Genomic DNA, 24,527 nt, shown 5'->3' with positions numbered 1-24,527 from the left:
TCTCTATCCCCTCCCCCTGTGTTGTATGCTGTTTACTGATTATAGTGGCATTGGTTAAATTGGGGCAGAGCATGAGGCACCGATGCAGAAGAGACAGTGATGCAGACAGGATTCTGCCACACTGACTCTCTCTCTCTCTCTCTCTCCCTCTCTCCACACACACACACACACACACACACACAGTTCTGCTCTTTCTCTCTCTCTGTCATGTGCAATCTCTTGGCCCCTGGGTCTTGGATGAGGGGACACCAAGTGCCACACTACAACATCTGTCTCTATAGTGCCTCACACATTTCCTGGCTTTCTCTTTTTTTATTTGTTGCTGTTTTCCTTTCCTATCATTTGATACAGTGGCCCCAAAAAGATTTTCAGTCCTGGAAAAGTCATGGTAGTTAAAGGATGAGTTCACTTTAAAATTAAAATTACCCCAAGATTTACTCACCCTCAAGGCATCCTAGGTATATATATTCTGATGAACACAATCAGAGTTTATTATTTTTAATAAATATCATGACACGGCCAAGCTTTATAATGGCAGTGAATGGCTTATAATGGCTAAAAGCGATGCATTTGTGTAAGAAAAATATCCATATTTAACAAGTTACAAAGTAAAATATCTAGCTTCCACCAGGCCGCCTAAAGTATTCAACTTAGGAAAAAAGTATAATGCCTCTCACAGTTCAAAATGCATTTCGTATTCAACTTATGAAAATAAGCATAACTGATGCAATGTCTGTTACGCTTTCTTCATAAGTTGAAAACAGAAGGCGGTCTGCCGTAAGCTAGATATTCTACTTTATAACTTGTTAAATATGGATATTTTTTTTAAAAAAAATGCATCGCTTCACTTCAGAAGGCCTTTTTTAACCCCCCGGAGCCGTGTGGAGTACATTTTCGATGGATGGATGCACTTTCTGGAGCTTCATACTTCTTGTATCCCACTAACTGCCATTATAAAGCACGGATGCATCATGATATTTATTATTATAACTCAGATTGTGTTCATCAGAAAGAAGAAAGTCATTTACACCTAGGATGGCTTGAGGGGGAGTAAAGCTTAGGGAAATTTTAATTTTAAAGTGAACTAATCCTTTAATAAATTCTGAAAAGTCATTGATGTAGTGTATTGTTCTTTTTCTAGCATGCCTTCATCAAAAACTTTAGGTAACAAAATAGCAAAGCTAGTGGCATTTATTTTAACAAAAATGCACCTAAAATAAATGTGAAAAGCAGTCCTAAGCCTGTTTAGATGTTAAACTCAATTTAAAACAGCTTTTAAATCTTAAATAAAAAGGAAAAAAAATCAGCACACTTAATCACAAACCTAAGGAAGAAGCAGTGCAGTTCTCCGTGAGTGATGTTTTGGCACTCTTGCCTCAGTGTAGGAGTCAGCCAGGCCAAACTTTCCTTGGCGAGACTCTGTATTGATTTGTGTGGGAATAGCCAGTGTGTAATGTGTGTATGTATGTATGTGTGTGTTTACGCCTTGTGTTCTGCACATTCAGCCTACAGATTTAAATCAACCTCACCGACAATTCCTACATCAATCATTGTCTGTTACACACATGCACCTTACAGCTTCATCTTGTCTTTAGTGCAACAGGCCTGGTTAGTTTATTAATAATTGATTTTCTGGAAAGATTTTTAGCAGCAAACACAGATTCGTTTTTCCTTTTGCCTGGTTTGCTATTTTTTTCTTCCAGACTGCAGATAATCTGCTCATGTTTGGTAGTGTTAGTTCTCTTTGGTGATGTGCATTAGAAATTGATTCCTCATTTTTGCTTCTTAACGCCCATGTCCGTATCAATTATCAATGAGCCTTAATTATTAAACGAGGAGACTCACAAAAGGACTGCAAATGTGTTTGGATGTTGTCAACTGCTTTTATGTGTGTGTTTGAAGACATAACAGCATGGAAGTAGAACAACACAAGATCTTTTTAATATCTCAGTGGTTTCTCCAAGACAGCAATGAGATTAAATGGAGAGAAAAAGGTAAAGTCTCAATAGGGCAAAAAAAAAAAGAACCCCTTACATGTCTCCTCTAAACTAAAATGGTTCTTTTAAAGGGATAGTTCACCCAAAAATGAAAATTACCCCATAATTTACTCACCCTCAATCCATCCTTGGTGTATGACTTTCTTCTTTCAGCCAAACACAATCTGAGTTATATCAAAAATATCCTGGCTCCGTCTAAACTTTATAATGGGAGTAACTGGAGATTTTGAAGCCCAAAAAAGTGCATCCATCAATGATAAAACATACTCCACGTGGCTCTGGGAGGTTAATAAAGGCCTTCTGAAGCGAAGCGATGAATTTGTTTACGAAAACATATTCAAGCACTGTTCGCCAGAGGAGAACTGGACCCCGACTAAGCCTGGTTTCTCCCAAGGTTTTTTTCTTCATTTTAACACCTATTTGCCACTTGTTTGCCACCTGATGGAGTTTGGGTTCATTGCCGCTGTCACCTTTGGCTTGCTTAGTTGGGGACACTTGACATTTGACTTGACATTTGATATTCAACAGTATTCTTGACATTTTATTCAATAGTGCTTTGATCTGCCTGCACTGACACTATTCTTTAAGAGCTGCTGTGCAGTCAAAATGTATGTACCAGTTATCAATGTAAAGCTGCTTTGACACAATCTGCATTGTAAAAAGCGCTATATAAATAAAGGTGACTTGACTATGACATCAAAGTACTACAAGAACGATTCAAAAGCATAAGGAGTCGTTTGCTCTCCAAACGCTCTCGCATTACTTTGATTTCATATCGGTCTGTGCAGCGCCCGTGCATCTCAAACAAGCCTATTGCGTTAACTTCCGTGACATAATACACAATGCCATGACGTTCTATGCTATGTCCTACATTATAATGCGGAAGTTAATAATTTTTAAGTTGAATGAGTATGGCTGTCACGCCGGAAGCTTGTTATTTTATTTTATAACGTTTTAAATAAGGATATTTGTCTTAGACAAATATATCGATTCACTTCAGAAGGCCCTTATTAATCCCACTGAGCCAAGTGGTGTATGTTTTATCATCAATGGATACACTTTTTTGGGCTTCAAAATCTCCTCTTCCAGTCACTCCCATTATAAAGCGCCAGGGTACTTTTAATATAACTCTGTTTGTGTTCGGCTAAAAGAAGAAAGACATATACACCTAGGATGGCTTAAAGGGGAGGAAATTATGGGGTAATTTTCATTTTTGGGTGAACTATTCCTTTAAGTACTGCTCACCAAAAGGTTCTTTTGGAAACCCAAAAATGGTTCTTCTCCATCATTGCTGTGAACCTTTCAGAAAAGATCTCAAACTGGGATCAAAATATTAGGAGACCTCTAACTGATTAGGAGACACTTAACTGAGACCTCTATAAAAGAGCAACCTACAAGCATGGACAATAAGATTTAGCACATCCCACTTTTTTTTCCTGTTTCTCCCCTCATTTTCAGTCTCTCCACCTTTTTTCCTAGTCTTCTGGCATCTGCTTCCTCCACTTGTGTTCTTCCTGTTAAGGCCTCTGTTGTTCTCCTTCCCCTTCCTTTCTTGCTTCTTTCTTTCACATTGAACCCCTTGAATATTTATGGCCATTCTAATTAGGCTGCTGAGTGTGAGAGAGGCTTTAACCAGCACTGGCAGAGAGAGAGAGAGAGAGAGAGAGAGAGAGAGAGAGAGATTGATTATATATATGTTCCTGCCGTTTTGATATATGTATGTATGTATGTATGTATGTATTAGGGTTGTAACGGTACATGTATTTGTCCCAAACCGTCACAGTACGGATATCATGGTTTGGTGCATACAGTCAGGTGACGAATACAGTCAGTCACAGGCAATCCACACTCCAGTCCAGAAGGGGGCGTGCACGGCAATGCAATGCTGTTTTCTAACTGCCACAACAGGAAAAAGAGCAGAAGAAGAAAAGACGAACTATATAGATGGCAATCAAGAGCATGCTAGTAGCCTATACTCTGAGTTTCGATTAATTTTTGTAACGCGCTCCGCTAACTTCGCAGAAAGAAAACCGGGACGGCAGAAAGCGACATCCTGTTTGTTTTCTTTATTTTACAAAAGCGCAATGATTTGTTTTTAATGTGAGTGTAGAGTGTACACAAATAAAAACAGACTTTTTACAGTTTCGAATGATGTCTTAAGGCCTGTTCACACCAACAATGATAAAGATAACAAAGATATAGTTCTAAAAATCATTCTCAATATTAAAGAATAGCAGTGTCCACACCACAGCTATAACGATGACGGCACAGAGAAGCGATATAATTGGGATCACTTTCAGAACCATTTTATCCAGCTGATGAACGATAAAAACATTGACAGCCAATCAGAATCCATCCTGCTGTAACAAGCTTGAGCATTTAAAGTGACAGACAAGCACACACTTAGAATAAACAGTATGAAATTGTCAGCTGGTGTGGACACTAGTATAGATATCTTTATAGCCATCGTTCTTGGTTTTAACGGGCATTAACTCTTATCTGTATGACCATAAATGACAGAGTATTCTAAATTGTTTCTGCTGTTATAATGAGACGAAATTTGATGATTTGTGTTGTGGAAGTCACAGTCTAGTGATAAAATATTCATAAAAAATGAATGCGTGTCCTGGAAATGTGAAGTAGGCTCAGATGTAGATGGCACTTTTTCTCCTTCTTGCTCATCTTTCTGTGATTTCTTGAAAAAGCATAATATTGAACTTTGTGTATCTGCCATTGTCACCACGTTAATGCACTCTCGCACACAAAGAAAACTAATCTTTGCACAAGTTTTATTTTTCATTATTCTATTTAATTTGTACTTTTATAACATGAGATGCTTTTCAGTTTTGTAGCTGATTGTGACCAAATACCTTGTTTTTTATCAGCCCTACAAAAAATATGACCTATGCAAAAGTGCATTCTGTTTACTGCTTAGTGCTTAATACACTAAGGAAGGCTGTACTGTATCAACTATGGGACTAAATGACGCTAGGTGGAAAAAAACTGTAATTTACACTACTGACTGTTCAAAATAAAAAGAAACCTAGCATTGAGGATTTGTTGCTTTTTCGAAACATGACTTCTGTGTACTGTTACACCCCTAAAATATATATATATATAATATATATATATAATATATATATATATATATAATATATATATATATATAGTATGTGTGTGTGCTCGGTGTGTGTGTTTACTTATTATTTTCAGACATAAGCAGTGGTTGAGGTTGAACATGGGTTTCACAATTTCCCACTGTAGGAAACTAAGAGAGAGAGAGCGAGAGAGGGATAGAAGGAGGAGGGAAAAGAGCGGCAGCTGGCATTTGACGGTGAAGCATGCCTTTTTAATGAGCATATTAGTCCTCCACAAACCCACTCTCCTCCAACCATTGCACAGAGAAAGAGAGAGATAGAGGGGAGGGAATGTAAGAAGGGTGTGGTGGAAAATAAAATAGTGAAGTGAAGGGTCAAAAGGTGGAAGACTGTAGGAAATGAGGAGGGTTTGGAAAAAGGAGAAAATAAACTCAAATTCACCAGTAGAAAAGAAAATTCACTAATGAGATCACTTTAATAATTTTGTGTAAAGTAAATTGAAACTAATGCTTGAGTTGAAACTTAAATGGAAATATAATTCTGTGTTTTCTTAATATGTTTAAAAACTTTAATGTTCCACAGAAAGAAATAAAGTAATACAGATTTGGGATGACATGAGGGTGAGTAAATGATGACTGAATTTTAATTTTTGGCTGAACTTTCCCTTTAAGAAGCTGAAATCTTGATCAGTAAGATGTTTCTCTTGGAACCCTATGCAGTTGCGACCTCCAACCCTCATAGAGAGGTAGAGACCGTTAATAGCTTCATGAGCCGGCCTTTAGATATGACAAACATCCTCACAACCTTGCACCAGCATCTCAGACACAACGTTTGCATTGTCATTGAGAGCCTGCAAGGTGTCAGGCGTCTTTTATCAAACTATGCTTCTATTATTACAAGACACTTCAGGCTGCCTGTTCTCTCTGCTTTGAATGTGAATAGAGCTGAAATGAAGGAGAGATATCATTCATAAGCGTAGATAGTGAAAGGGGGGCCAATGAAGGAATGAGTGGCTATTGTTGGGTGTAGATGTCCTATTGTCAGCCGCTGAGTAATTCTTTTGCGGCCAAGAAAAAGGACAAGAGAAAAATGATGGTGGCGGAGAGAGGTGGAGCAGAAGAGACTGGGAGAGAGAGGTATTGATTCTGCTGGAGCTCTGTTCATTCCCATTCATGTCCCAGTCAGATAGTTGAGTTAATACAGCATTCAGTGAGGCCTTGAGATTTAGCAGGATGGGTGTTTTATTACAGTTCAATCTTAATTACTTCCTCCACACACACACAAACACACCTGCCACACATGTGGCACATGTTCATTAATTGTGTGTTGTGGCTACACTGCAGTGTGTGGTAATTGTGTGTGCTTTACAGATGTGAAGAGACGATAGGTAGAACGATAGATGGAACGATAGAATGATAGAACGATAGAACAATAGATAGATAGAGAGAGAGAGAGAGAGATAGTGAGATAGAGAGAGAGATAGTGTGCACAGCACAATCAATTACTTAGAAGACTTGTTAGGGTTCTTTAGAGATATAATGTTCCAGCAAGTCTGCTTAAGCAATTACAAAATGCATGTCAAAAAATATTCAGGAAAATAAGATTTTCTTATCAAGATGATAAAATGTTGTGTAGCAAAGATGATTACACCCTCCTAAAAGTTACTAAATAAAACAAAAATAAAAAATGTTCTGGTGTAAGTTTAAGGCAATTTTTGATCAACAGGTAAGTATGTTGAACCAAAACATTTAAAGAGAAGTAAATTCTTGACAATTAAAAGTGTTATATAGCCCACTGAATCATTCTCAGACTTAATGCTGACAACAATGGAGGCACTTGGGAGAGAACTGTCTGGAGACTTATTTCTTAGCACAAAAGAGTACAGTGGTACCAGAGGATTACCAAATCATTGTGTTAAGTGTGAAAATAGAGCGAAAGTAACACAGAAATTCAAAAACAATGGACTTGTGACAAGGACCATGAAATAATCAGGACTTCATTTTAAGCTTGCATTTAGTGATGAGGAATTTTTTTGCTTGACAAAGAGCAGGCTAAATCTGAAGCGAGTGTCTCAGAGCCAGCAAAAGCTATGAAAAGAGTGACTGTTTATCTTACAGAGTAAGATGCAGCCTTCAGAAATGACATGCATGGTTGTTGTTCTCACTGGAACTACCTACTGTAGCCAAAGCACAATAAAGTCAGTTAGCCATTTCCAAAGCCCATATTTACAAAATATAGATTCTGGGAATCAATACTCTGGTCTCATGAGACCAAATCAATCATGTTGGATCTAATAGCATCCAAAATGTTATGGTGTTGCTAGAGGATGAGTACAGTGAGAAGTGCCTGGTTTCCACAGTAAAGTTCAGTGGTAGTAAAACTCTTATGGATGTATGAGTGCTGAAGGTGTGAGGGAGTTGTGCTCTATCAATGCTGTCATGAATTCCCACACAACTGTGTAATTTAATACACAAACTTGAAACAGAATATGTTACACTTTCCTCATTCCCTGCATTGTTGGGAATTTTTTTCAACATGCTAATGATATGCATTCTCCCAAGCTGAAAAACCTTCTGTATTGCACTCAATCTTAACACTCTTGAGCACCTGTGGGGGATTCTGTAGAGACGAGAGAGGAGTTAGACAGGACAGATGTGACAATTTGTCATGAACTTGTACACTCCGTGGTAAGAAGGGTCAAAGCAGTATATTCAAAATTATGGAGGGCGTACTAAGTACTAGAATATTATACATGTGTTGAATTACATCTAGGGTGTACTCATTTCTGCAATCCTTAATTGAAACAAAATTGGCTAATTTATTTGTTTTATGGCTTTTAATGACATTCCCAGGGGATACACAAACTGATAAAGTGTACACCTTAAAGGGTTAGTTCACCCAAAAATTGAAATTCTGTCAATAATTACTCACCCTCATGTCGTTTCACACTTGTAAGACCTTCGTCATCTTTGGAACACAAATTAAGATATTTTTGATAAAATTCGATGGCTCAGTGAGGCCTCCATTGACAGCAAGTTAATTAACACTTTTAGATGCCCAGAAAGCTACTAAAAACATATTTAAAACAGTTAATATGACTACAGTGGTTCAACCTTAATGTTATGAAGTGACGAGAATACTTTTTGCATGCCAAAAAAACAAAATAACGACTTCATTCACCAATCAACAATCTAGTGATGGACGATTTCAAAACACTGCTTCATGAAGCTTCGAAGATTTAAAAATCTCTTGTTTCGAATCAGTGGTTCGGACTGTGTATGAAACTGCCAAAATCAAGTGATTTCAGTAAACGAGGCTTCGTTACGTCATAAGTGTTTCGAAACGTTTCAAAATTTAAATGGTTCATGTGAGTTTGGCAGTTTGATACGCGCTCTGAACCGCTAATTCGAAACAAAAGATTCGTAAAGCTTTGAAACTTCATGAAGCAGTATTTTGAAATCGCCCATCACTAGATATGGTTGAATGAAGTCGTTATTTTATTTATTTTTTTATTTTTTTATTTTTTTGGCACACAAAAAGAATTCTCATAACTTCATAACATTAAGGTTGAACCACTGAAGTCACATGAACTGTTTTAAATATGTCTTTAGTACCTTTCTGGCCATTTGAAAGTGTTAATTACACAATTCTTGCTGTCAATGGAGGCCTCACTGAGCCATCGGATTTCAACAAAAATATCTTAATTTGTGTTCCGAAGATGAAAGGAGGTCTTACGGGTGTGGAACAATATGAGGGTGAGTAATTAATGACAGAATTATAATTTTTGGGTGAACTAACCCTTTAAATGCAATGTAATGTCACTTTAAGTAAAATCATTTGCTAAATTCATAAAAATTGTATGAAATATGCAAATGTATCTCTCTCCCCTCTAACAAGACAGACAGATATAGTATCACAGAACCCACCTCCATTTCCCTCCTTCCTTTTCCTCTATGGCTTAGAAGGTTGCTGTTTTTGTCCTTTGCAGTTAGTGAATGTTTGTGTCACTGTTGCTGGGCTGGGTTTTGCGGCCATGTACCATATGTCACATTACTATTTAATTTGCTCTGTGCATCTCCATGGCCTGGTGTAACATGATGTGTCATTGTGAGGTTAGGATTTGTGCAGTGTTGTATTTTGTTGGCGATATACCTCCGTTCCGTTGTTTCTATGTAAAAGGGATTGCGTTGTAGACAGCCACACATTCTAAAGCTGTCCATGGTGCTGAACTGGAGCGGCCCTGTGTAGATTTACCACTAGCAGTTCTGAAGTTGTGATTATGGGTTGGTGCTGTCCATGGTGCTGAAAATTGTTGCTGCTATATAAATACTTTCTCCTCACATGGCTCAACTCTGTGAAGTTACCCTGGCCATCTCCTGTTTCCACTAATTCCAGCCAAAGTGGCTTTATGGCTCATGAATCAGGCTGAAGACAGATTTGAAGGTTACATCACTTTGTAAGTCACCAAAATGCAATTTGATAGTGTAACCCCACCCCTAGCCCGACATACACAATAATTTACACACCTGTTGTGGCGGTGTATGTGTGTGTGCATGTATAATTATGTATGTGTGAACAGCATTGATATCAAAAGGAAATTACGTTTATCGGGGTGACTCCGCTCTGACCTTGGCGAAGCAATGATGGCGGAATTTTGATAGTACACACACTCACACACATGTTGTGGCCAGAAAAACACATGTTTATAGTTGAACTCTCCACACTCAGCAATGTTTTATGCCTGCCCCCTGTGTCCAGTCATTAGGACGAAACAGGACGGAGTAGGCACTCGGATGAATATTAACATGCATGCGTGGATTACATGGGGGACATCTGGCTCTTTATTTGACATTTTGACCTTTCTAATTCTCAGAAAGTGAATTCAAAAGTCTGTCTTAGTATTTTATGTAATCTAGTAAGGCTTTGTTGTGTTTCACAAAACAATTGGGTCAGGTGTTTTTTGTGCAGTTTTCAGTGCAGTGTTATCAGTAAAATAGAAGGAATTGTTAGCTGACTTTTCGGAGATATTGATGGATCACATAGGTCTTCAAGTCACCATCCAGATCAGCAGCCCTAAAACTACCACAAACACATTTATTACCCTTTTGAAACATTTTGTGGCCTTTCATGTTGGTTTTCAAAGAATGAATTTTGAGTTGCCCCTTACACGGACTTGCATGGACATACTGTCATGACAGGGAATGTGGGACAATTTATATCAGATAGCTAGAGTGTTAGATAGAGGGTGAAGGATTTTTAAAAGAGAGGCTACGTTCAGTCTGTCAGTGTTTGGGATTGACAACTGCATTTATTATACAGATGTAAATCTCAAAATGTCCTGTTAGCACAAAAGCTCACAATATGTCTTGAACACTATCTATATAATTGGAAGTCAAGCTTGTGTTCAATTTGTGGCGACATCCATAAAACTGTAAAGTCTTAACACAGATGACATGACAAGAGATCAATCTAATCTTTATTAACCAACTTCAGCTTTTAAACCTAATTTGAAAGTGGAGTATTTGAATCGGGTGCAGACCTCAAAACTGATGAGAGTAGCTCTGGTGAAAGACTGTGACTAGATCTAAAACCTTGATACACAACTTGTTTCTCTCTCTATAAGTCTTGATGACATAACAGACAACTAGTTGTTCAGTCTAGTTCCTCCAAACAGCAGGGTTGCCCCCAAAAAACAGTTGTGGGTCCTGAAAATTTACAGGTGTGAGTTTGGTTATAGAATACGGTTGTCACTCCTGAACTGTGTGTGAACACAACTGTATTAAGGACTCAAATTCAAGACTGACAACCGTATTCTGCTGCTGTGTGAACATGGCCATCGAGATCACCCACACAGATGTAATTGAGGTTCTTAAGAAGACTGAGCTGGAATGTTGGAGTATGGAGAGGAGGAGAACAGCGGGAGCCAGTGCAACTACAGAACACAGGCTGAAGTTGGACAAGAGTGGGTGGGAAGGAAAGAGTGACAGCAGGGAAGTGGAGAGAAGAAGCAGATGCAGGGAAAGGCACAATAAATGTGTGGTGCATTGGTTGAAGAAATCTGATTCCTTATCTAAATGTACCTGCAAGTTCTCTGTATCAGTAAGGTACAAGAGAGCACACTATATGTGAATATAGAAAGAGCTAAAGGGCATTAGGCATGACATGCAGTGGAGCATCTGCAACCCCTTCAGTCATGACTATATTCACAATGTGGCACACCTCTAGTGCCTGATTGCATAACTAAAAGGATCCCCTCACAACATAAATAAAATAAGTGCACATCTGAAAATTCTTTAAGTGCTGCCCTTCCACCAGTAGTTCCTGACATGTAAACTAAAGTTAATAATTGGCCTCTAACTCTGTGTCTACTCCAGGCGCAACTCGAGACTGCCTACACTCAAACGTTCCAAATCCATTTGTACTGATGTCAGACGTAAACATGGTGTAAGGATGCTGTTAAGCAGGTGGTTCGCATTAAGTGAAAGTGACGTGACTTGTAGCCAAGTATACATGGTGTCCCACACTTAGAATTTGCATTCTTCATTTCACCCATCCAAGTGCACACGCACAGCAGTGAGTATTGAACACACACGCTGTGAACACCCACCCGGAGCAGTGTGCTGCGGCGCCTGGGGCTGCGATTGGGGGTTAGGTGCCTTGCTCAAAGGCACCTCAGTTGTGGGTAATGTGGGTGGAGAGAGCGCAGTTCATTCACACCCCCCACCTACATTTCCTGCCGGTACTGAGACTCGAAACCGCGACTTTTGAGGTTACAAGTGCGACACTCTAACCATTAGGCCACAACTGCCCCAATGATGGGGCACCAATGATGATGTTTGACCAGTCAACATCAAGGTTCAAAACTGTTCATTGAGCATGACATTTTTCCTGAAGAATCACATTAGATACATCCAGCATAAGGGTCAATCAGGTGTAAATAGGGTGCTTTGTTTTAAGACAAGGCCAGGCAAGCAGGAACTGGAGTTTTCTCTGGATACACCATATTGTTTCAAGGAAGATTTGGTTGAGGCTTGCTTACAAAATCAGCAGTGTAGTGTGTGTTTGAGCGTGACTGTTTCTGTGGAACAGAATAGAATTGTTTTCGCTTCATCTCTCCTTCTCTGTCCCGTCACCAACTGTCTTCCTTCACTTGGTGACATTGTTTTTATCTTTGATCCCCTTTAGCTCTTGATTTTTGTCATCTCTCCTTCGTTAGCCATATTCTGCATCGAAATGACGTTGAGTTCCACCCGCAGCCAATCAGAGCCCTGGCTGGCCTGTCTCTCCGTGTGCCAGGCTCTCCGTGCATGCCCTGGTAGCCCGTTTGTGGCTTAACGAACAAACGAGCGTTAGCATCCCCTCCGTTTACACCCCTCCTTGCCAGCCTTCCCATCATCCCTCCCTCCATCTCTCGCTCCGTTTTTGCACATGCCACCGCAGCGCCCCCTAACCCACGTCACGTGAGCGCAGGGGCCCTAGCAACAGCGAGCGAGAGAGAGAGAGAGGGAAAAGTGGAGCGAGATAGGGAAAGAGGGAAAGAGGGAGGGGGAAGAGACGCAGAGCATTAATAAGTAATGGGCCGAACAGTTTGAAACCCGGTCCTCGTTAGCATTGCAGCGGCGCCATCATTTGCATGGGAGCTCCTAGAGCAAATTCAACAACAGCTTCAGCCCACACCCCTCTTTTTTTTCTCTCTCTCCATCTTCATGTTGTCTATCGTTCTCTCATCATGCATTCTCCTTCTGTCTCTTTATTTGTGATATTTCGGTATTTCTTTCCTGTCATCTTGTGCGCGTCTTCTTCCTCTTTTCCCTTCTGTTGTCGTTCTGTCGTTCTCCGCCCCTACCTCAGAGTCCCCTGGCATTCATGCGTTGCAATTTTCTTTTTGTTGTTGTTCTATTTTCCACACTATTGTGTATTTCACATTACTATTCATATCCTCTCTTACTCTGTTTCTTTTTACCTTGAAAATTATTGCAGGAAAATGGCGACTTTACTTCCGGTAGGGTTTTATTTTTAGACCAGATCTTTCTCAGCGGCCCTGTGCCGAGAGAGCGAGAGAGTTTGCCTGCCCTCCTGACATCGAGTAACAAAAAAATACACATTCTCGAACATGTATACAAACCTCTTTCCTCTTTCTGTGTGTGTGAGTGTGTTTCTCTGGCCTTTGGGAGTCTGTGTAGAGTGAGATGTAACTGGAAGTTTGCCATGCTCCACACATAAATCCAATTCCACATGTTTTTTTCTTCTCTTGGTCTGACATGATGCCCCAGGCTGCCCACGCTACACACTCCAGCACTACCACAGAGCCGTGTATGTGTGTGGTACACTCAAGCCCTTGTTTTAGACAGACCTTACATGCCCCCCTCTAATCCTTCATGCACACACACACACCTCAAGGCGAAGGAAGACTAGACAAGAATTGATCTGCACTCCCAAACAGAACTGATCGCAAGGAGATGTGGGACTAATATGTGCATAGCTCTGTCTGTCTCTCTTTTAATCCATCAATCTCCATTTTTTAATCTGTACACCCAATGGTTCACTTCTTGTGTGAAGACAAATGTCTTATGGATAGTCACACACACACACACACACACACACACACACACACACACACACACACACACACACACACACACACACACACACACACACACACACACACACACACACACAGGTGCATGCATTTTCTTTAAAGCATAAATCAATACTCAAATAAAGGACTCCACTTATATAAGTAGCAGATGTTGAAACCATGGCTTAGTGGTTAGTGCAACTGTGGTGCTCATATGGGAAATGTGGGTTTGAATATGGCTTGCAACGTTTCCCTATTCCATTCCTTCTCCTCCTTAGCCAAAAATAAGATAAAATAAAACGAGAAGCAGACAAATTAGATATAGAGATATGGAGAAAATGAGTGGATGAAAATAAAAATTGAGGGAGTATGGAGTGATTTCACGATTATGTCATATAAAAACTTGATGACACAAAACCGAAATTTAAGTTGCTGTTTTCTGAAAAAAAAAAAAAGGATTTTGATCTGAAATCTCATTTTAAAATGATTGAGATGTAAAAAACTTTTTTGGAAGCTAAATTTTCAGCAAATATCGGCTGTTCCTACCTGACCTCACGAGGAAACATAACTATTTTACAGGGTGGTGATTTCATACGATGCAATTTGTATGAAAAACATACAATTTTTAGAAAAATTTATGTGTAAAGTTTAACCCCTAAACCTAACCCTCAGTGGGACATAAGTAGATCATATAAAAACGTACAAAAGAGATTGTACAAATTCAAATTTATTAGCTACCAATTTTCCAAAATGTTAATAATTTTGATAGTTGCCATGAAACTGTGTTGACTGATCATCACACATATCTATTGTTAAAGTTTAACTTCTGAAGATGTGAAATATAGCACATCATATGATTTTATTTATTTATTTATTTTTTGTATAGAAAAGAGCAGTTTGTATAGAAAAGAGCAGTATGAATATTACTCAAAACATCTCCTTTTGTGTTCTTCAGAAGAAACTGGTTTGCACAACATAAATAAATAATGACAGAATTTTAATTTTTGGGTGAAATATCTGTTTAATATTTCACTTCATTTGTGCAACAAATTATACAGCTAAGGGTGAAAAAAATAAAGGCGAAGTGAAAAAGAAAAAGTGCGAGAAAGAGAGACCTTGTATCCCTGGTTGCTGATATTTAATTTACCAGTCTTCACAATGAGAAAGATCCAAGCGACTGCGATTAAACCAAAATTACTCACTGACTACCTCTCTTTCTCTCGCTCTCTCTCCCTCCCTGGTCTCTCTCTCCGGGTGAAATGTTGTGACAGCATTGCGCTGATGTTGTAGGGGGTTAAAGTCACCAAGTGCATATTATCCTGTAAGGCTTAATATGCAGGTTGAAGCGCGAGGGCCGACTCTTAAATTACAGTTTGCTGGGCCTAGCACTCAGCATGACAACAATACCTACACAGACACCGTGTTACGTCTATACACACACTTATACACACGTATGCTCATGCTTAGCTGTCATACGAATATTCATTCAGCAATACATTTTTGTGACGCAAATAATCACACATCCATACACGCACACCTAATTCTGTGCACACATACTTCATTTCATTGTCTTATCACATGGCCATGACATTCACACAGACGCATGCTGAATTTATCTTTGTTTCCAGCCATTGTCTTTGTTTGTCTGTAGCTACTATCTGCATGTGTGTGTGTGTGTGTGAGTGAGCTGCTTGTTATAGTGATGGAGTGTGTGTGTGGGCTGCCGAGTCAAGCCTGTCCTCTCCGCTTTCATAAATCTGCGTTGGATGAAGCTCTCGAGCCATAAAATGCATCGATCGCCATCCTTCACACACACGCATGCTCTTCCCACTGGGTAATCCTGCTTTCTGTAGGAACGTTGTGTCTTGTTGAGTGATTTTTGAATGTACAAGTCTGTCCTAATGTAAATGGATAAAGAAGACACATGGCAAATAGTCAACTAATGATACCACATCTAATGTAAACACATCTTCATGTTTTTAATGAGTCACAGTGTGGATATGACTCCAGATGTTGACCTATAGCTGAAGGTTTAGTCTTAAAGTCTGTATTTGTGTCAGGCTTGTGTTTTGTGAGTTTTTACATTTCCAGTCCAGTTAGTTTTCTCATAACAGTGCGGTTGACCCAATCCACATGCCTTGCCTGCCTGGAGAAACTAGGACACACACAGGGACTGACTGACTGTTTTCACACACTGACATACTTTGCTGTTGTTATTGTGACCAGTGATGTGCAGTTTAGCAGAACACAGACAAACTATTTTACACACACACATTTTATTGCTCTGAGGTTGCTCTTTCATAGCTCAGGAGACTTCTACGTTGTTTCAATTAAGTATTAACTTTATCTGTTATTAAGAAGCGTCTTCGCCAATTGGATCACAAGTGGACGACACTAAACACAGGTGTAAACGGGGTCTAAAACTTTTTGAGGTTGTCCACTTTCGACTACATCCAGGGGTAATTGAAAACGCCTTTGACTGGATTGCTTTCATAGTGTAGACACTCATGTGGTCGAAAGGCTGCCTACTCTCCACCTACTGACCTAATGCGTAAACATTATGGGAAGCGCGCTAGCCAGACAGGATTTAAACTGTCGACTGAAGACCCAAGTTTGGTTTGAAGACGAAAAACGTGCCAAGCACAATGTTCTCTCACCATTCCTGGTCTCCATGCGCGTTCATATGCACATTGTCCATTAGATCAAAAGATCTGAAAAACCTATACATTTACCCACCCATAGACCCTCCCCTCAAAGAAATCTTGGCAGAAGTGGTTGAAAGTGGGCAAAAGAGATGGATTAAAACACCAGTTATAAACGGGAATGCGTCTCCCTCATATACTTGTGATCCGATCGACCAAAACACATCTTAATAACAGGTATAAATAGGGCCTTAGAGGTTTTTGATGATGTTACCCCTTCAGTGTTCTCAAGATCCTTCAAGATCTCAATGTTCACATTAAAAAACTCTGCCAATGAAAACACACACGACCACAATCAAACATCTTATTTGTCTTTTTGTGTCAGGAATATTCACAGCTAAAATGTACTGGATTGAATAAGAAGGACTGAAAAGGAGGGTAAACGTTTATCACCCACTTCTGGTTTCTGCACGAGGGCTGCAAAGTAAAATACGGCCTTCGTGGATGTATAGATAAATCAGAGTGGAGTCAGGCCTCACTGATGTGAAATGAACGTGACAGTAATATACTGTTACAATAACATACACATCAAATATTAAAACACTCTCTCTTTCTTAGTCTGTAATGGATTACTTGTTGTGTCTTTCAAAAATTATTTCATATCTATACATGTATTAGTTTTTGTATGTGGTAACTGGAGACTGGTGGTCTCAGTGAGTAAGATTTCCTACCAGTTAGAACATTTGGATTTTTGTTAGTCCAAAGATGGTTATTCTATCTGTGAATGACTGAGTTGATTTCCTGTGGTTGAAGATTTGCATATGAAGGTGGTACTGAATGTATTTTAGAGAATCATAAAGGCTTCAGTGTTTTTTTATTATTTTGTGGGTCAATGAAATTCATGTGCACATGTTTATATCATCTCTTCTCTGTCTTCAGGTAACAGGTTTTTCCTGACATCATATGGGGCCCTCTACATATCTGACGTTCAGAAAGAGGATGCCCTGTCCACCTATCGCTGCATCACCAAGCACAAATACAGCGGAGAAACCAGGCAGAGCAATGGGGCTCGTCTCTCTGTGCTGGGTGAGTATAAGCATTTGTGTGGGTGACATTTTTGTCATTTTTGTCAATCATAGTGCACTACCATATTTTCGTAATTGGTTTTGTTACTGTCTTAAATGTGATTCTTTGAGAAAAAACATTAACATTCAAATTTATGTCATTGATATTTAAAGGGATTATATTCTACATTTTAATTATATTTTTCCCTCAAGGCCACTTATGATGTAAGTCAAAGGTTCTTGAACAAAAAACAAAAAAAAAACAAACAAACAAACAAAAAAAAACCGAGCATTTTCTACCTTTACTTAGACCATTAAAATTAATAAGGCAATTTTGTTACTGTACCTTTAAGATTTATGTATGTAAATGTGCTGATTTGTTATAATTCAATATTGCTTGGTCTTACTCTCTTTCCATAGACCCCACTGAATCCCCGCCTTCTGTGATGGACAGTTTCCAGTCAGGAGAGGTACAAGTGGGGCGCAGCATAGAGTTGCCCTGCATCGCTTCCGGTTACCCAAACCCCACCATCCGCTGGCTGAAGGATGGGAGGCCGCTTCCCGCTGACTCCCGCTGGACGCGGCGACTGACCGGCCTCACAATCAGCGATCTCCGCCTGGAAGACTCTGGAAACTACATCTGTGAAGTCACCAACAGCTTTGGCTCCAAAGAGGTCACAGGACACCTTAATGTCATCGGTAAGGAGAAAACAGAAATAAAGAGCAAAAGGGAAAGAGGGGAGGTACAAAAAGGACTTGTGGTAGGACAAGAGTAAATTATATAAAACATCACCATTATACATTTGGTTAGGGAAAAATGCAAGCTTTTCAAAAGTTACAAGCTATCTTCACCCTTTAAATTGTAGAATATGTTCTCGGATCAACGTCCTTGTTGGACCTGGAACTACATTCCTGAACTTGGATTTTAGGGTTAGTGCATAGGGAAAGGGCCGTGGTTGGAGCTTCAGCATCATTCTTATGACCATTCTTACTGGACAACAGAATGTCCAGTAACATGTATACTTGGCAAAATCTTATAATCCTTTTCACTTACCATAGGCAGGACATTCTTGTTGGTCCTTGAACAACATTCCTATTAAACAGTCATACTTACACATAAGGATATAGCTGTGGTTAGGCTTCAACACATTTTTTTTCAACCTATAGTGTTAGCTATAGTGTATAACTGTTTGTTTGACTGAAATGTTCTGTAATGTGCAACTTGATAGTAGCCAATTACTCTATTCCCCAAAGCAGAAACCAAAACCCTTTGGCAGGTGTCCTCATCCTTGTTTCTAGAGATCAACCTTCCTATAGAAGGATTAGTTCTGGCCTTGCTTTCAGTTAACCTCCCTGTGATTTTCAACTGAATCCAAAGAACTTGATTTGCTGGCTCAGGTGTGTTGGAGCTCAAGGAACAGGGATGAGGGGACTTCCCCCAGGGTTTTGGCTCCCCTATAGAAGTACCCACCATTGAAGTAGAAGCATTAACCCAATCATGAAAAAACCAGGGCCAGTGGATCTGGGTCACCTGTTGGGGGTCAGTTTATGGAGTGATATGTTTGTCCATCTCTTACAAAATCCTGGAATATCCACAACCTTTCATTCGAAGGAGAGGGTCCAGGTCAAGTAGGTTCAACACCATGCCATCGGACCAATCTAGTGCCCCATATCTCCTGTGCAGTTATGTCATAGGGAGAAAGAGATATCAAACGGAGTGTACCAGAGAGTAAGCACATTTGTGTTTAAGTGATTTTGGCACACTGATAGACCTCTGCCACCTTCTCTGTGACTTACAGAGAAAGTAATATGAGAGGATTGGAAGACTGTTGTGGCCTTTCCAGTCTGACCCCTGTTCTACCAGAAATGTGTGTATGTGTTCGAACAGGCATGGGAAGGTATTGGCTGGCGTCTTAATGTGAAAGGAAGAGGGGAATAAAGGAATGGGAGGTGGGATGGACATTTGGACGTTTAGCCGGTGGGCACATCACATCAGTGTGCTCACACAGATTCTGACAGGACAGGAGGAGAGGAGGGCGCACACACACCATCATGCACCACAGAGGCCTCCAGCACATAGCACCAGCTGCCTTATTGTTCACTGACATTTTCTCTATCTATCTATCTATCTATCTATCTATCTATCTATCTATCTATCTATCTATCTATCTATCTATCTATCTATCTATCTATCTATCTATCTGTCTGTCTGTCTGTCTGTCTGTCTGTCTGTGTCTATCTATCTATCTATCTATCTATCTATCTATCTATCTATCTATCTATCTATCTATCTATCTGTCTGTCTGTCTGTCTGTCTGTCTGTCTGTCTGTCTGTCTGTGTCTATCTATCTATCTATCTATCTATCACAACAAAGGACCGATAAGGTACAACATAATTTGAACTTTTAGTGTCCATATTTATCCAAGGCTAGCATATTTTTCCAATTGTTTTCAATGGGAGTAGCACTTTTTTAAAATGTCAAGAGCGTAACAAGGCGCTAAGCATCTATTTCACGTGGAGCACTCAGCGTTTTTACCGGTCGCCGACAGTAGAAGAATGTTCAACTTTGGGTAAAACGCAGTGCTCATCACTGTCACTTTGTACCCAGCCATCCAATCACAGCGGAGGAGGGGCGGGACAAATACAACACTGACCAACCGCCACATTCTGCTTGTACAATGTCAACAACAAGCATAATAACAGAACAAAATAATTTAAAATAAGAGCTAGAGCAAATACTTTACATTGTATTGATGTTTTATATATAGAAACGGTACAGAAATAAACTATCTGTGAAATGGGATATTCTGTATCATAGTAAGCAAAGTGTCTCAACTGAAAAAAACACTGAAGTGTTCTCAAGCGCTCACAGCTAGGCATTTTCAGCAGAGCGCCTAGCATTTCAGCTGGCTATCACTTTGGTGGACACATGGGCTTACACTAAAATAATATATATATTTTTTCTGAATTTTACCCTCAGACTCAAACAACTCTCTCTCTCTCTGTCTTACTTTTTCTCCACAGAGCCTCTGAGAGTTACATTATCCCCCAAGAACCTGAAAACAGGCATCAGCAGCACAGTGATTCTGTCCTGTGCTGTTCAGGGCTCACCCCACTTCACCGTCTCCTGGTTCCGCAACACAGAACCCATTGTGCCTGACCAGCACTTCTCCATCCAGGGAGCCCACAACGAGACACTCTTCATCACGGCAGCCCAGAAAAGACACTCAGGGGCATATCAGTGCTTTGCCACCCGCAAGGGTCAGACCGCACAGGACTTCTCCATCATACTGCTTGAGGGTGAGTGGATAATGGGATAGTGTTGAAGGTTGTGGTTCGGATTCTAACTCTGCAGTGGTTAAATTTATTTTTTGACAAGTTCCAAAATTAGATTACTATTATTTTTAAGCAAGTTACACCGTGTCCTACACAGGCACGACACAACAAGTTTCCAGTAACAGGTACTTTTTCTGTCTGTAATGAACATAAAATACAGCATAACAGTCAATCAGAATATATCTGTTTTTTAATTTACAGAAACAGAAAGGAACCAGGCAATTTAGGGCTAGTAGTAAAAAAAAAAAAAATAGCTTAAATTATCCCTAGGGTTTGTAAAACTCTGGATTAAGTAAACTTGTATTTTTCAATTTAAATTTATTGAATTATTTGTTTATTTGAATTTATTGTTTATATTCAAAAATTCAGTAATTTTTTTTTTTTTTTTCAGTCATATCTGGTTAGGACATGGATTTATAGTTCAATTCAGCATGAGTAAAATTTAGTATTAGTAAAATGTACTGCTTTTCATACTGTTCGTATGAAATAAACATTTCAGCAGTGTGCCTTTCAAAGATTATGAAGTGTTCTATCTGTATTCCTCTCTCTTTTTCCTGTCAGACGGCACCCCACGGATCGTCTCGTCTTTCAGTGAGCGCGTGGTAGCCCCTGGCGAGCCCTTCTCTCTCATGTGTGCGGCCAAAGGCGCCCCTCCCCCCACCATCACCTGGACGCTGGACGACGAGCCGGTAGCGCGGGACTCGGCGCACCGGGCCAGCCAGTACACGCTCTCCGACGGCTCCACTGTCTCGCACGTCAATGTCACCAACCCCCAGATCCGCGATGGGGGCGTGTACCGCTGCGCCGCACGCAACTCGGCCGGTAGCGCCGAGTACCAAGCGCGCATAAACGTAAGAGGTGCCTGTCTACTTTTCAATCTCAGACGTTTAGGGTTATAACCCGCCACCTCCCCGACCCCTGACCTCCTCCACCTCATCTCAAGTCCAGATGTCATCACTTCTGATCAACTCAAGTGTCATTGTGTGTGTGCGTGGGTGGGGCGGGTGGGTGTATGTGTGTGGGTGGAGCGTCTTATGTTGTTTGTTCATCGCAGCACTGTCACCTGTGCGTTTTCTCATCTTGAACAGCATTCGTTCTACTGTCAGATCATCTGTTTGTGTTCTCTGTATCTTTCCACTTCTCCTGTTTGTCTCTCCATCTGCTGAGTCTTTGTTCCTCTCTTTCACACATACACGGTGTCTCTGTTTCAATGTCGCCGGCTGGCTGGCACACGTGTGGTGTCCTGGCTGTTCTGGGACAGAGTGGAGAGCTGGCAGCAGGGAGACGCCATCACGCCAAAGAGAAAAGAGACACGTCAGCTAAGATACCAGACTGAGAGAAGAGAAGAGATGAGTTGAAATGGTAGAGAAGGGTAGAAACAAGGGAAAGTACTTCAGTTAGAAAAGAGAAGAGAGGACAGAAGTGGAGAAAAGAAGAGACCAAAACTTAAAGAAGATATTAGTAGGATAGATGAGAAGGAGAGAAAAGAGATAAAACTAGAAGTAGATAGAGAAGGAGATGAAAAAATCTCTTAGGATAGGAGAGAAGTGGAGCAAAGATAAGAGAAGAGGAGAGAAATGGAGAGGAGAGAAACAACTCAAAGAAGGGAAAGGAGAAAAATTAGAAGGTATTAGAGAAGCAGAGCAGAAACCAGATGAGAGAACGCAAGTGGAGAAGGAGTGTAGAGAAGCGAGCAGACAAGAGTGGAGATAATATAAATGAAGTAGTGACAGATCCTTTTTCTTTCTTTTCTTCTTTTTTTAACATATTATGACATGTTAGGATTTCAATAGAACTTAGTCAGGGTAGCGCCATACTTAATTTTTGACAGGACTGAAAACGAGGCTGTGAGGGATAGAATACAGTGCGTTCAATGGATTGTACTGTTGTTTAGCAACAATCTGATTGTTCAGCTGAAGAAATGTATTTCCAAACAAAACTTTCAGTGGACAAAAACTCCATAAAACTATTTTAAAAGTTGTGAATTCTGAAAATTCATGATCTGGGACTCTAATACAGTGCATGCCATTTTAAAGACTATACGTCTATCGCTTACATCCTCACTTTCTCAATATTGATTATATCTATATGTATGGTGGCCAAGAGAGCTCAACACGCTGCAACTGAAAAACAACATTTAAATAGAAAAAACACCAGCAAATTAAGAAAACGTCTTCATCAGTTTGACAACATGTGTGCTACAAATACTCACAACGCACCCACATACAGAAACGCGTTGCAAATACTTGCAATGCACCCAAATACAGAAACGGGCAGCAAATATTCACAACACACCCAAAAACAGAAACACATTGTAAATACTCACAACGCACCCAAATACAGAACATACTGCAAATACTCACAACACTCCCAAATACAGAAACGGGCAGCAAATACTCACAACACACCCAAACACAGAAACACATTGTAAATACTCACAACGCACCCAAATACAGAACATACTGCAAATACTCACAACACTCCCAAATACAGAAACGGGCAGCAAATACTCACAACGCACCCAAACACAGAAACACATTGTAAATACTCACAACGCACCCAAATACAGAACACACTGCAAATACTCACAACACACCCAAATACATAAACACGTTGTAAATACTCACAATGCAACCAAATACAGAAATGTGCTGCAAATACTCACAATGCAACCAAATATACAAACGTTCTGCAAATACTCACAATGCAACCAACTACAGAAACGCACTGCAAATACTCACAATGCAACCAACTACAGAAACGCACTGCAAATACTCACAATGCAACCAACTATAGAAACGTGCTGCAAATACTCACAACGCAACCAACTACAGAAACACACTGCAAATACTCACAACGCAACCAACTACAGAAACGCTCTGCAAATACTCACAATGCAACCAACTACAGAAACGCACTGCAAATACTCACAATGCAACCAACTACAGAAAAGCACTGCAAATACTCACAATGCAACCAACTACAGAAAAGCACTGCAAATACTCACAACGCAACCAACTACAGAAAAGCACTGCAAATACTCACAACGCAACCAACTACAAAAACGCACTGCAAATACTCACAATGCAACAAACTACAGAAACGCACTGCAAATACTCACAACGCAACCAACTACAGAAACGCACTGCAAATACTCACAACGCAACCAACTACAGAAACGCACTGCAAATTCTCACAATGCAACCAACTACAGAAACGCGCTGTAAATACTCACAACGCAACCAACTACAGAAACGCACTGCAAATACTCACAATGCAACCAACTACAGAAACGCACTGCAAATACTCACAATGCAACCAACTACAGAAACGCACTGCAAATACTCACAACGCAACCAACTACAGAAACACACTGCAAATACTCACAACACAGCCAACTACAAATGCACTACAAATACTCATATTGCAACCAACTACAGAAACGCACTGCAAATACTCACAATGCAACCAACTACAGAAACACACTGCAAATACTCACAATGCAACCAACTACAGAAACACACTGCAAATACTCACAACGCAACCAACTACAGAAACACACTGCAAATACTCACAATGCAACCAACTACAGAAACACACTGCAAATACTCACAACGCAACCAACTACAGAAACACACTGCAAATACTCACAATGCAACCAACTACAGAAACACACTGCAAATACTCACAACGCAACCAACTACAAACGCACTACAAATACTCATATTGCAACCAACTACAGAAACACACTGCAAATACTCACAACGCAACCAACTACAAACGCACTACAAATACTCATATTGCAACCAAC

General features: G+C 40.1%; 1 protein-coding gene across 5 annotated transcripts in view; it reads left to right on the top strand.

Annotated features, from left to right (window-relative positions):
* The window catches only part of dscaml1 (Down syndrome cell adhesion molecule like 1), a 113,473-nt gene that overhangs the window by 51,837 nt on the left and 37,109 nt on the right, over positions 1-24,527 (top strand). For all 5 annotated transcript variants that reach the window (XM_067364873.1, XM_067364872.1, XM_067364871.1 and 2 more), the window contains exons 2-5: positions 17,255-17,401; positions 17,800-18,078; positions 20,405-20,680; positions 21,278-21,574. In XM_067364873.1, coding sequence (XP_067220974.1) covers positions 17,255-17,401; positions 17,800-18,078; positions 20,405-20,680; positions 21,278-21,574 — 999 coding nt within the window. The remainder of the gene's footprint in view (positions 1-17,254; positions 17,402-17,799; positions 18,079-20,404; positions 20,681-21,277; positions 21,575-24,527) is intronic.

Source organism: Chanodichthys erythropterus, chromosome 17, assembly GCF_024489055.1.
Source record: "Chanodichthys erythropterus isolate Z2021 chromosome 17, ASM2448905v1, whole genome shotgun sequence".
In the NCBI taxonomy this organism is placed as follows: domain Eukaryota; kingdom Metazoa; phylum Chordata; class Actinopteri; order Cypriniformes; family Xenocyprididae; genus Chanodichthys; species Chanodichthys erythropterus.
The sequence above is the reverse complement of the archived record's forward strand: the minus strand, read 5'-3'. Positions and strand labels throughout refer to the sequence as shown.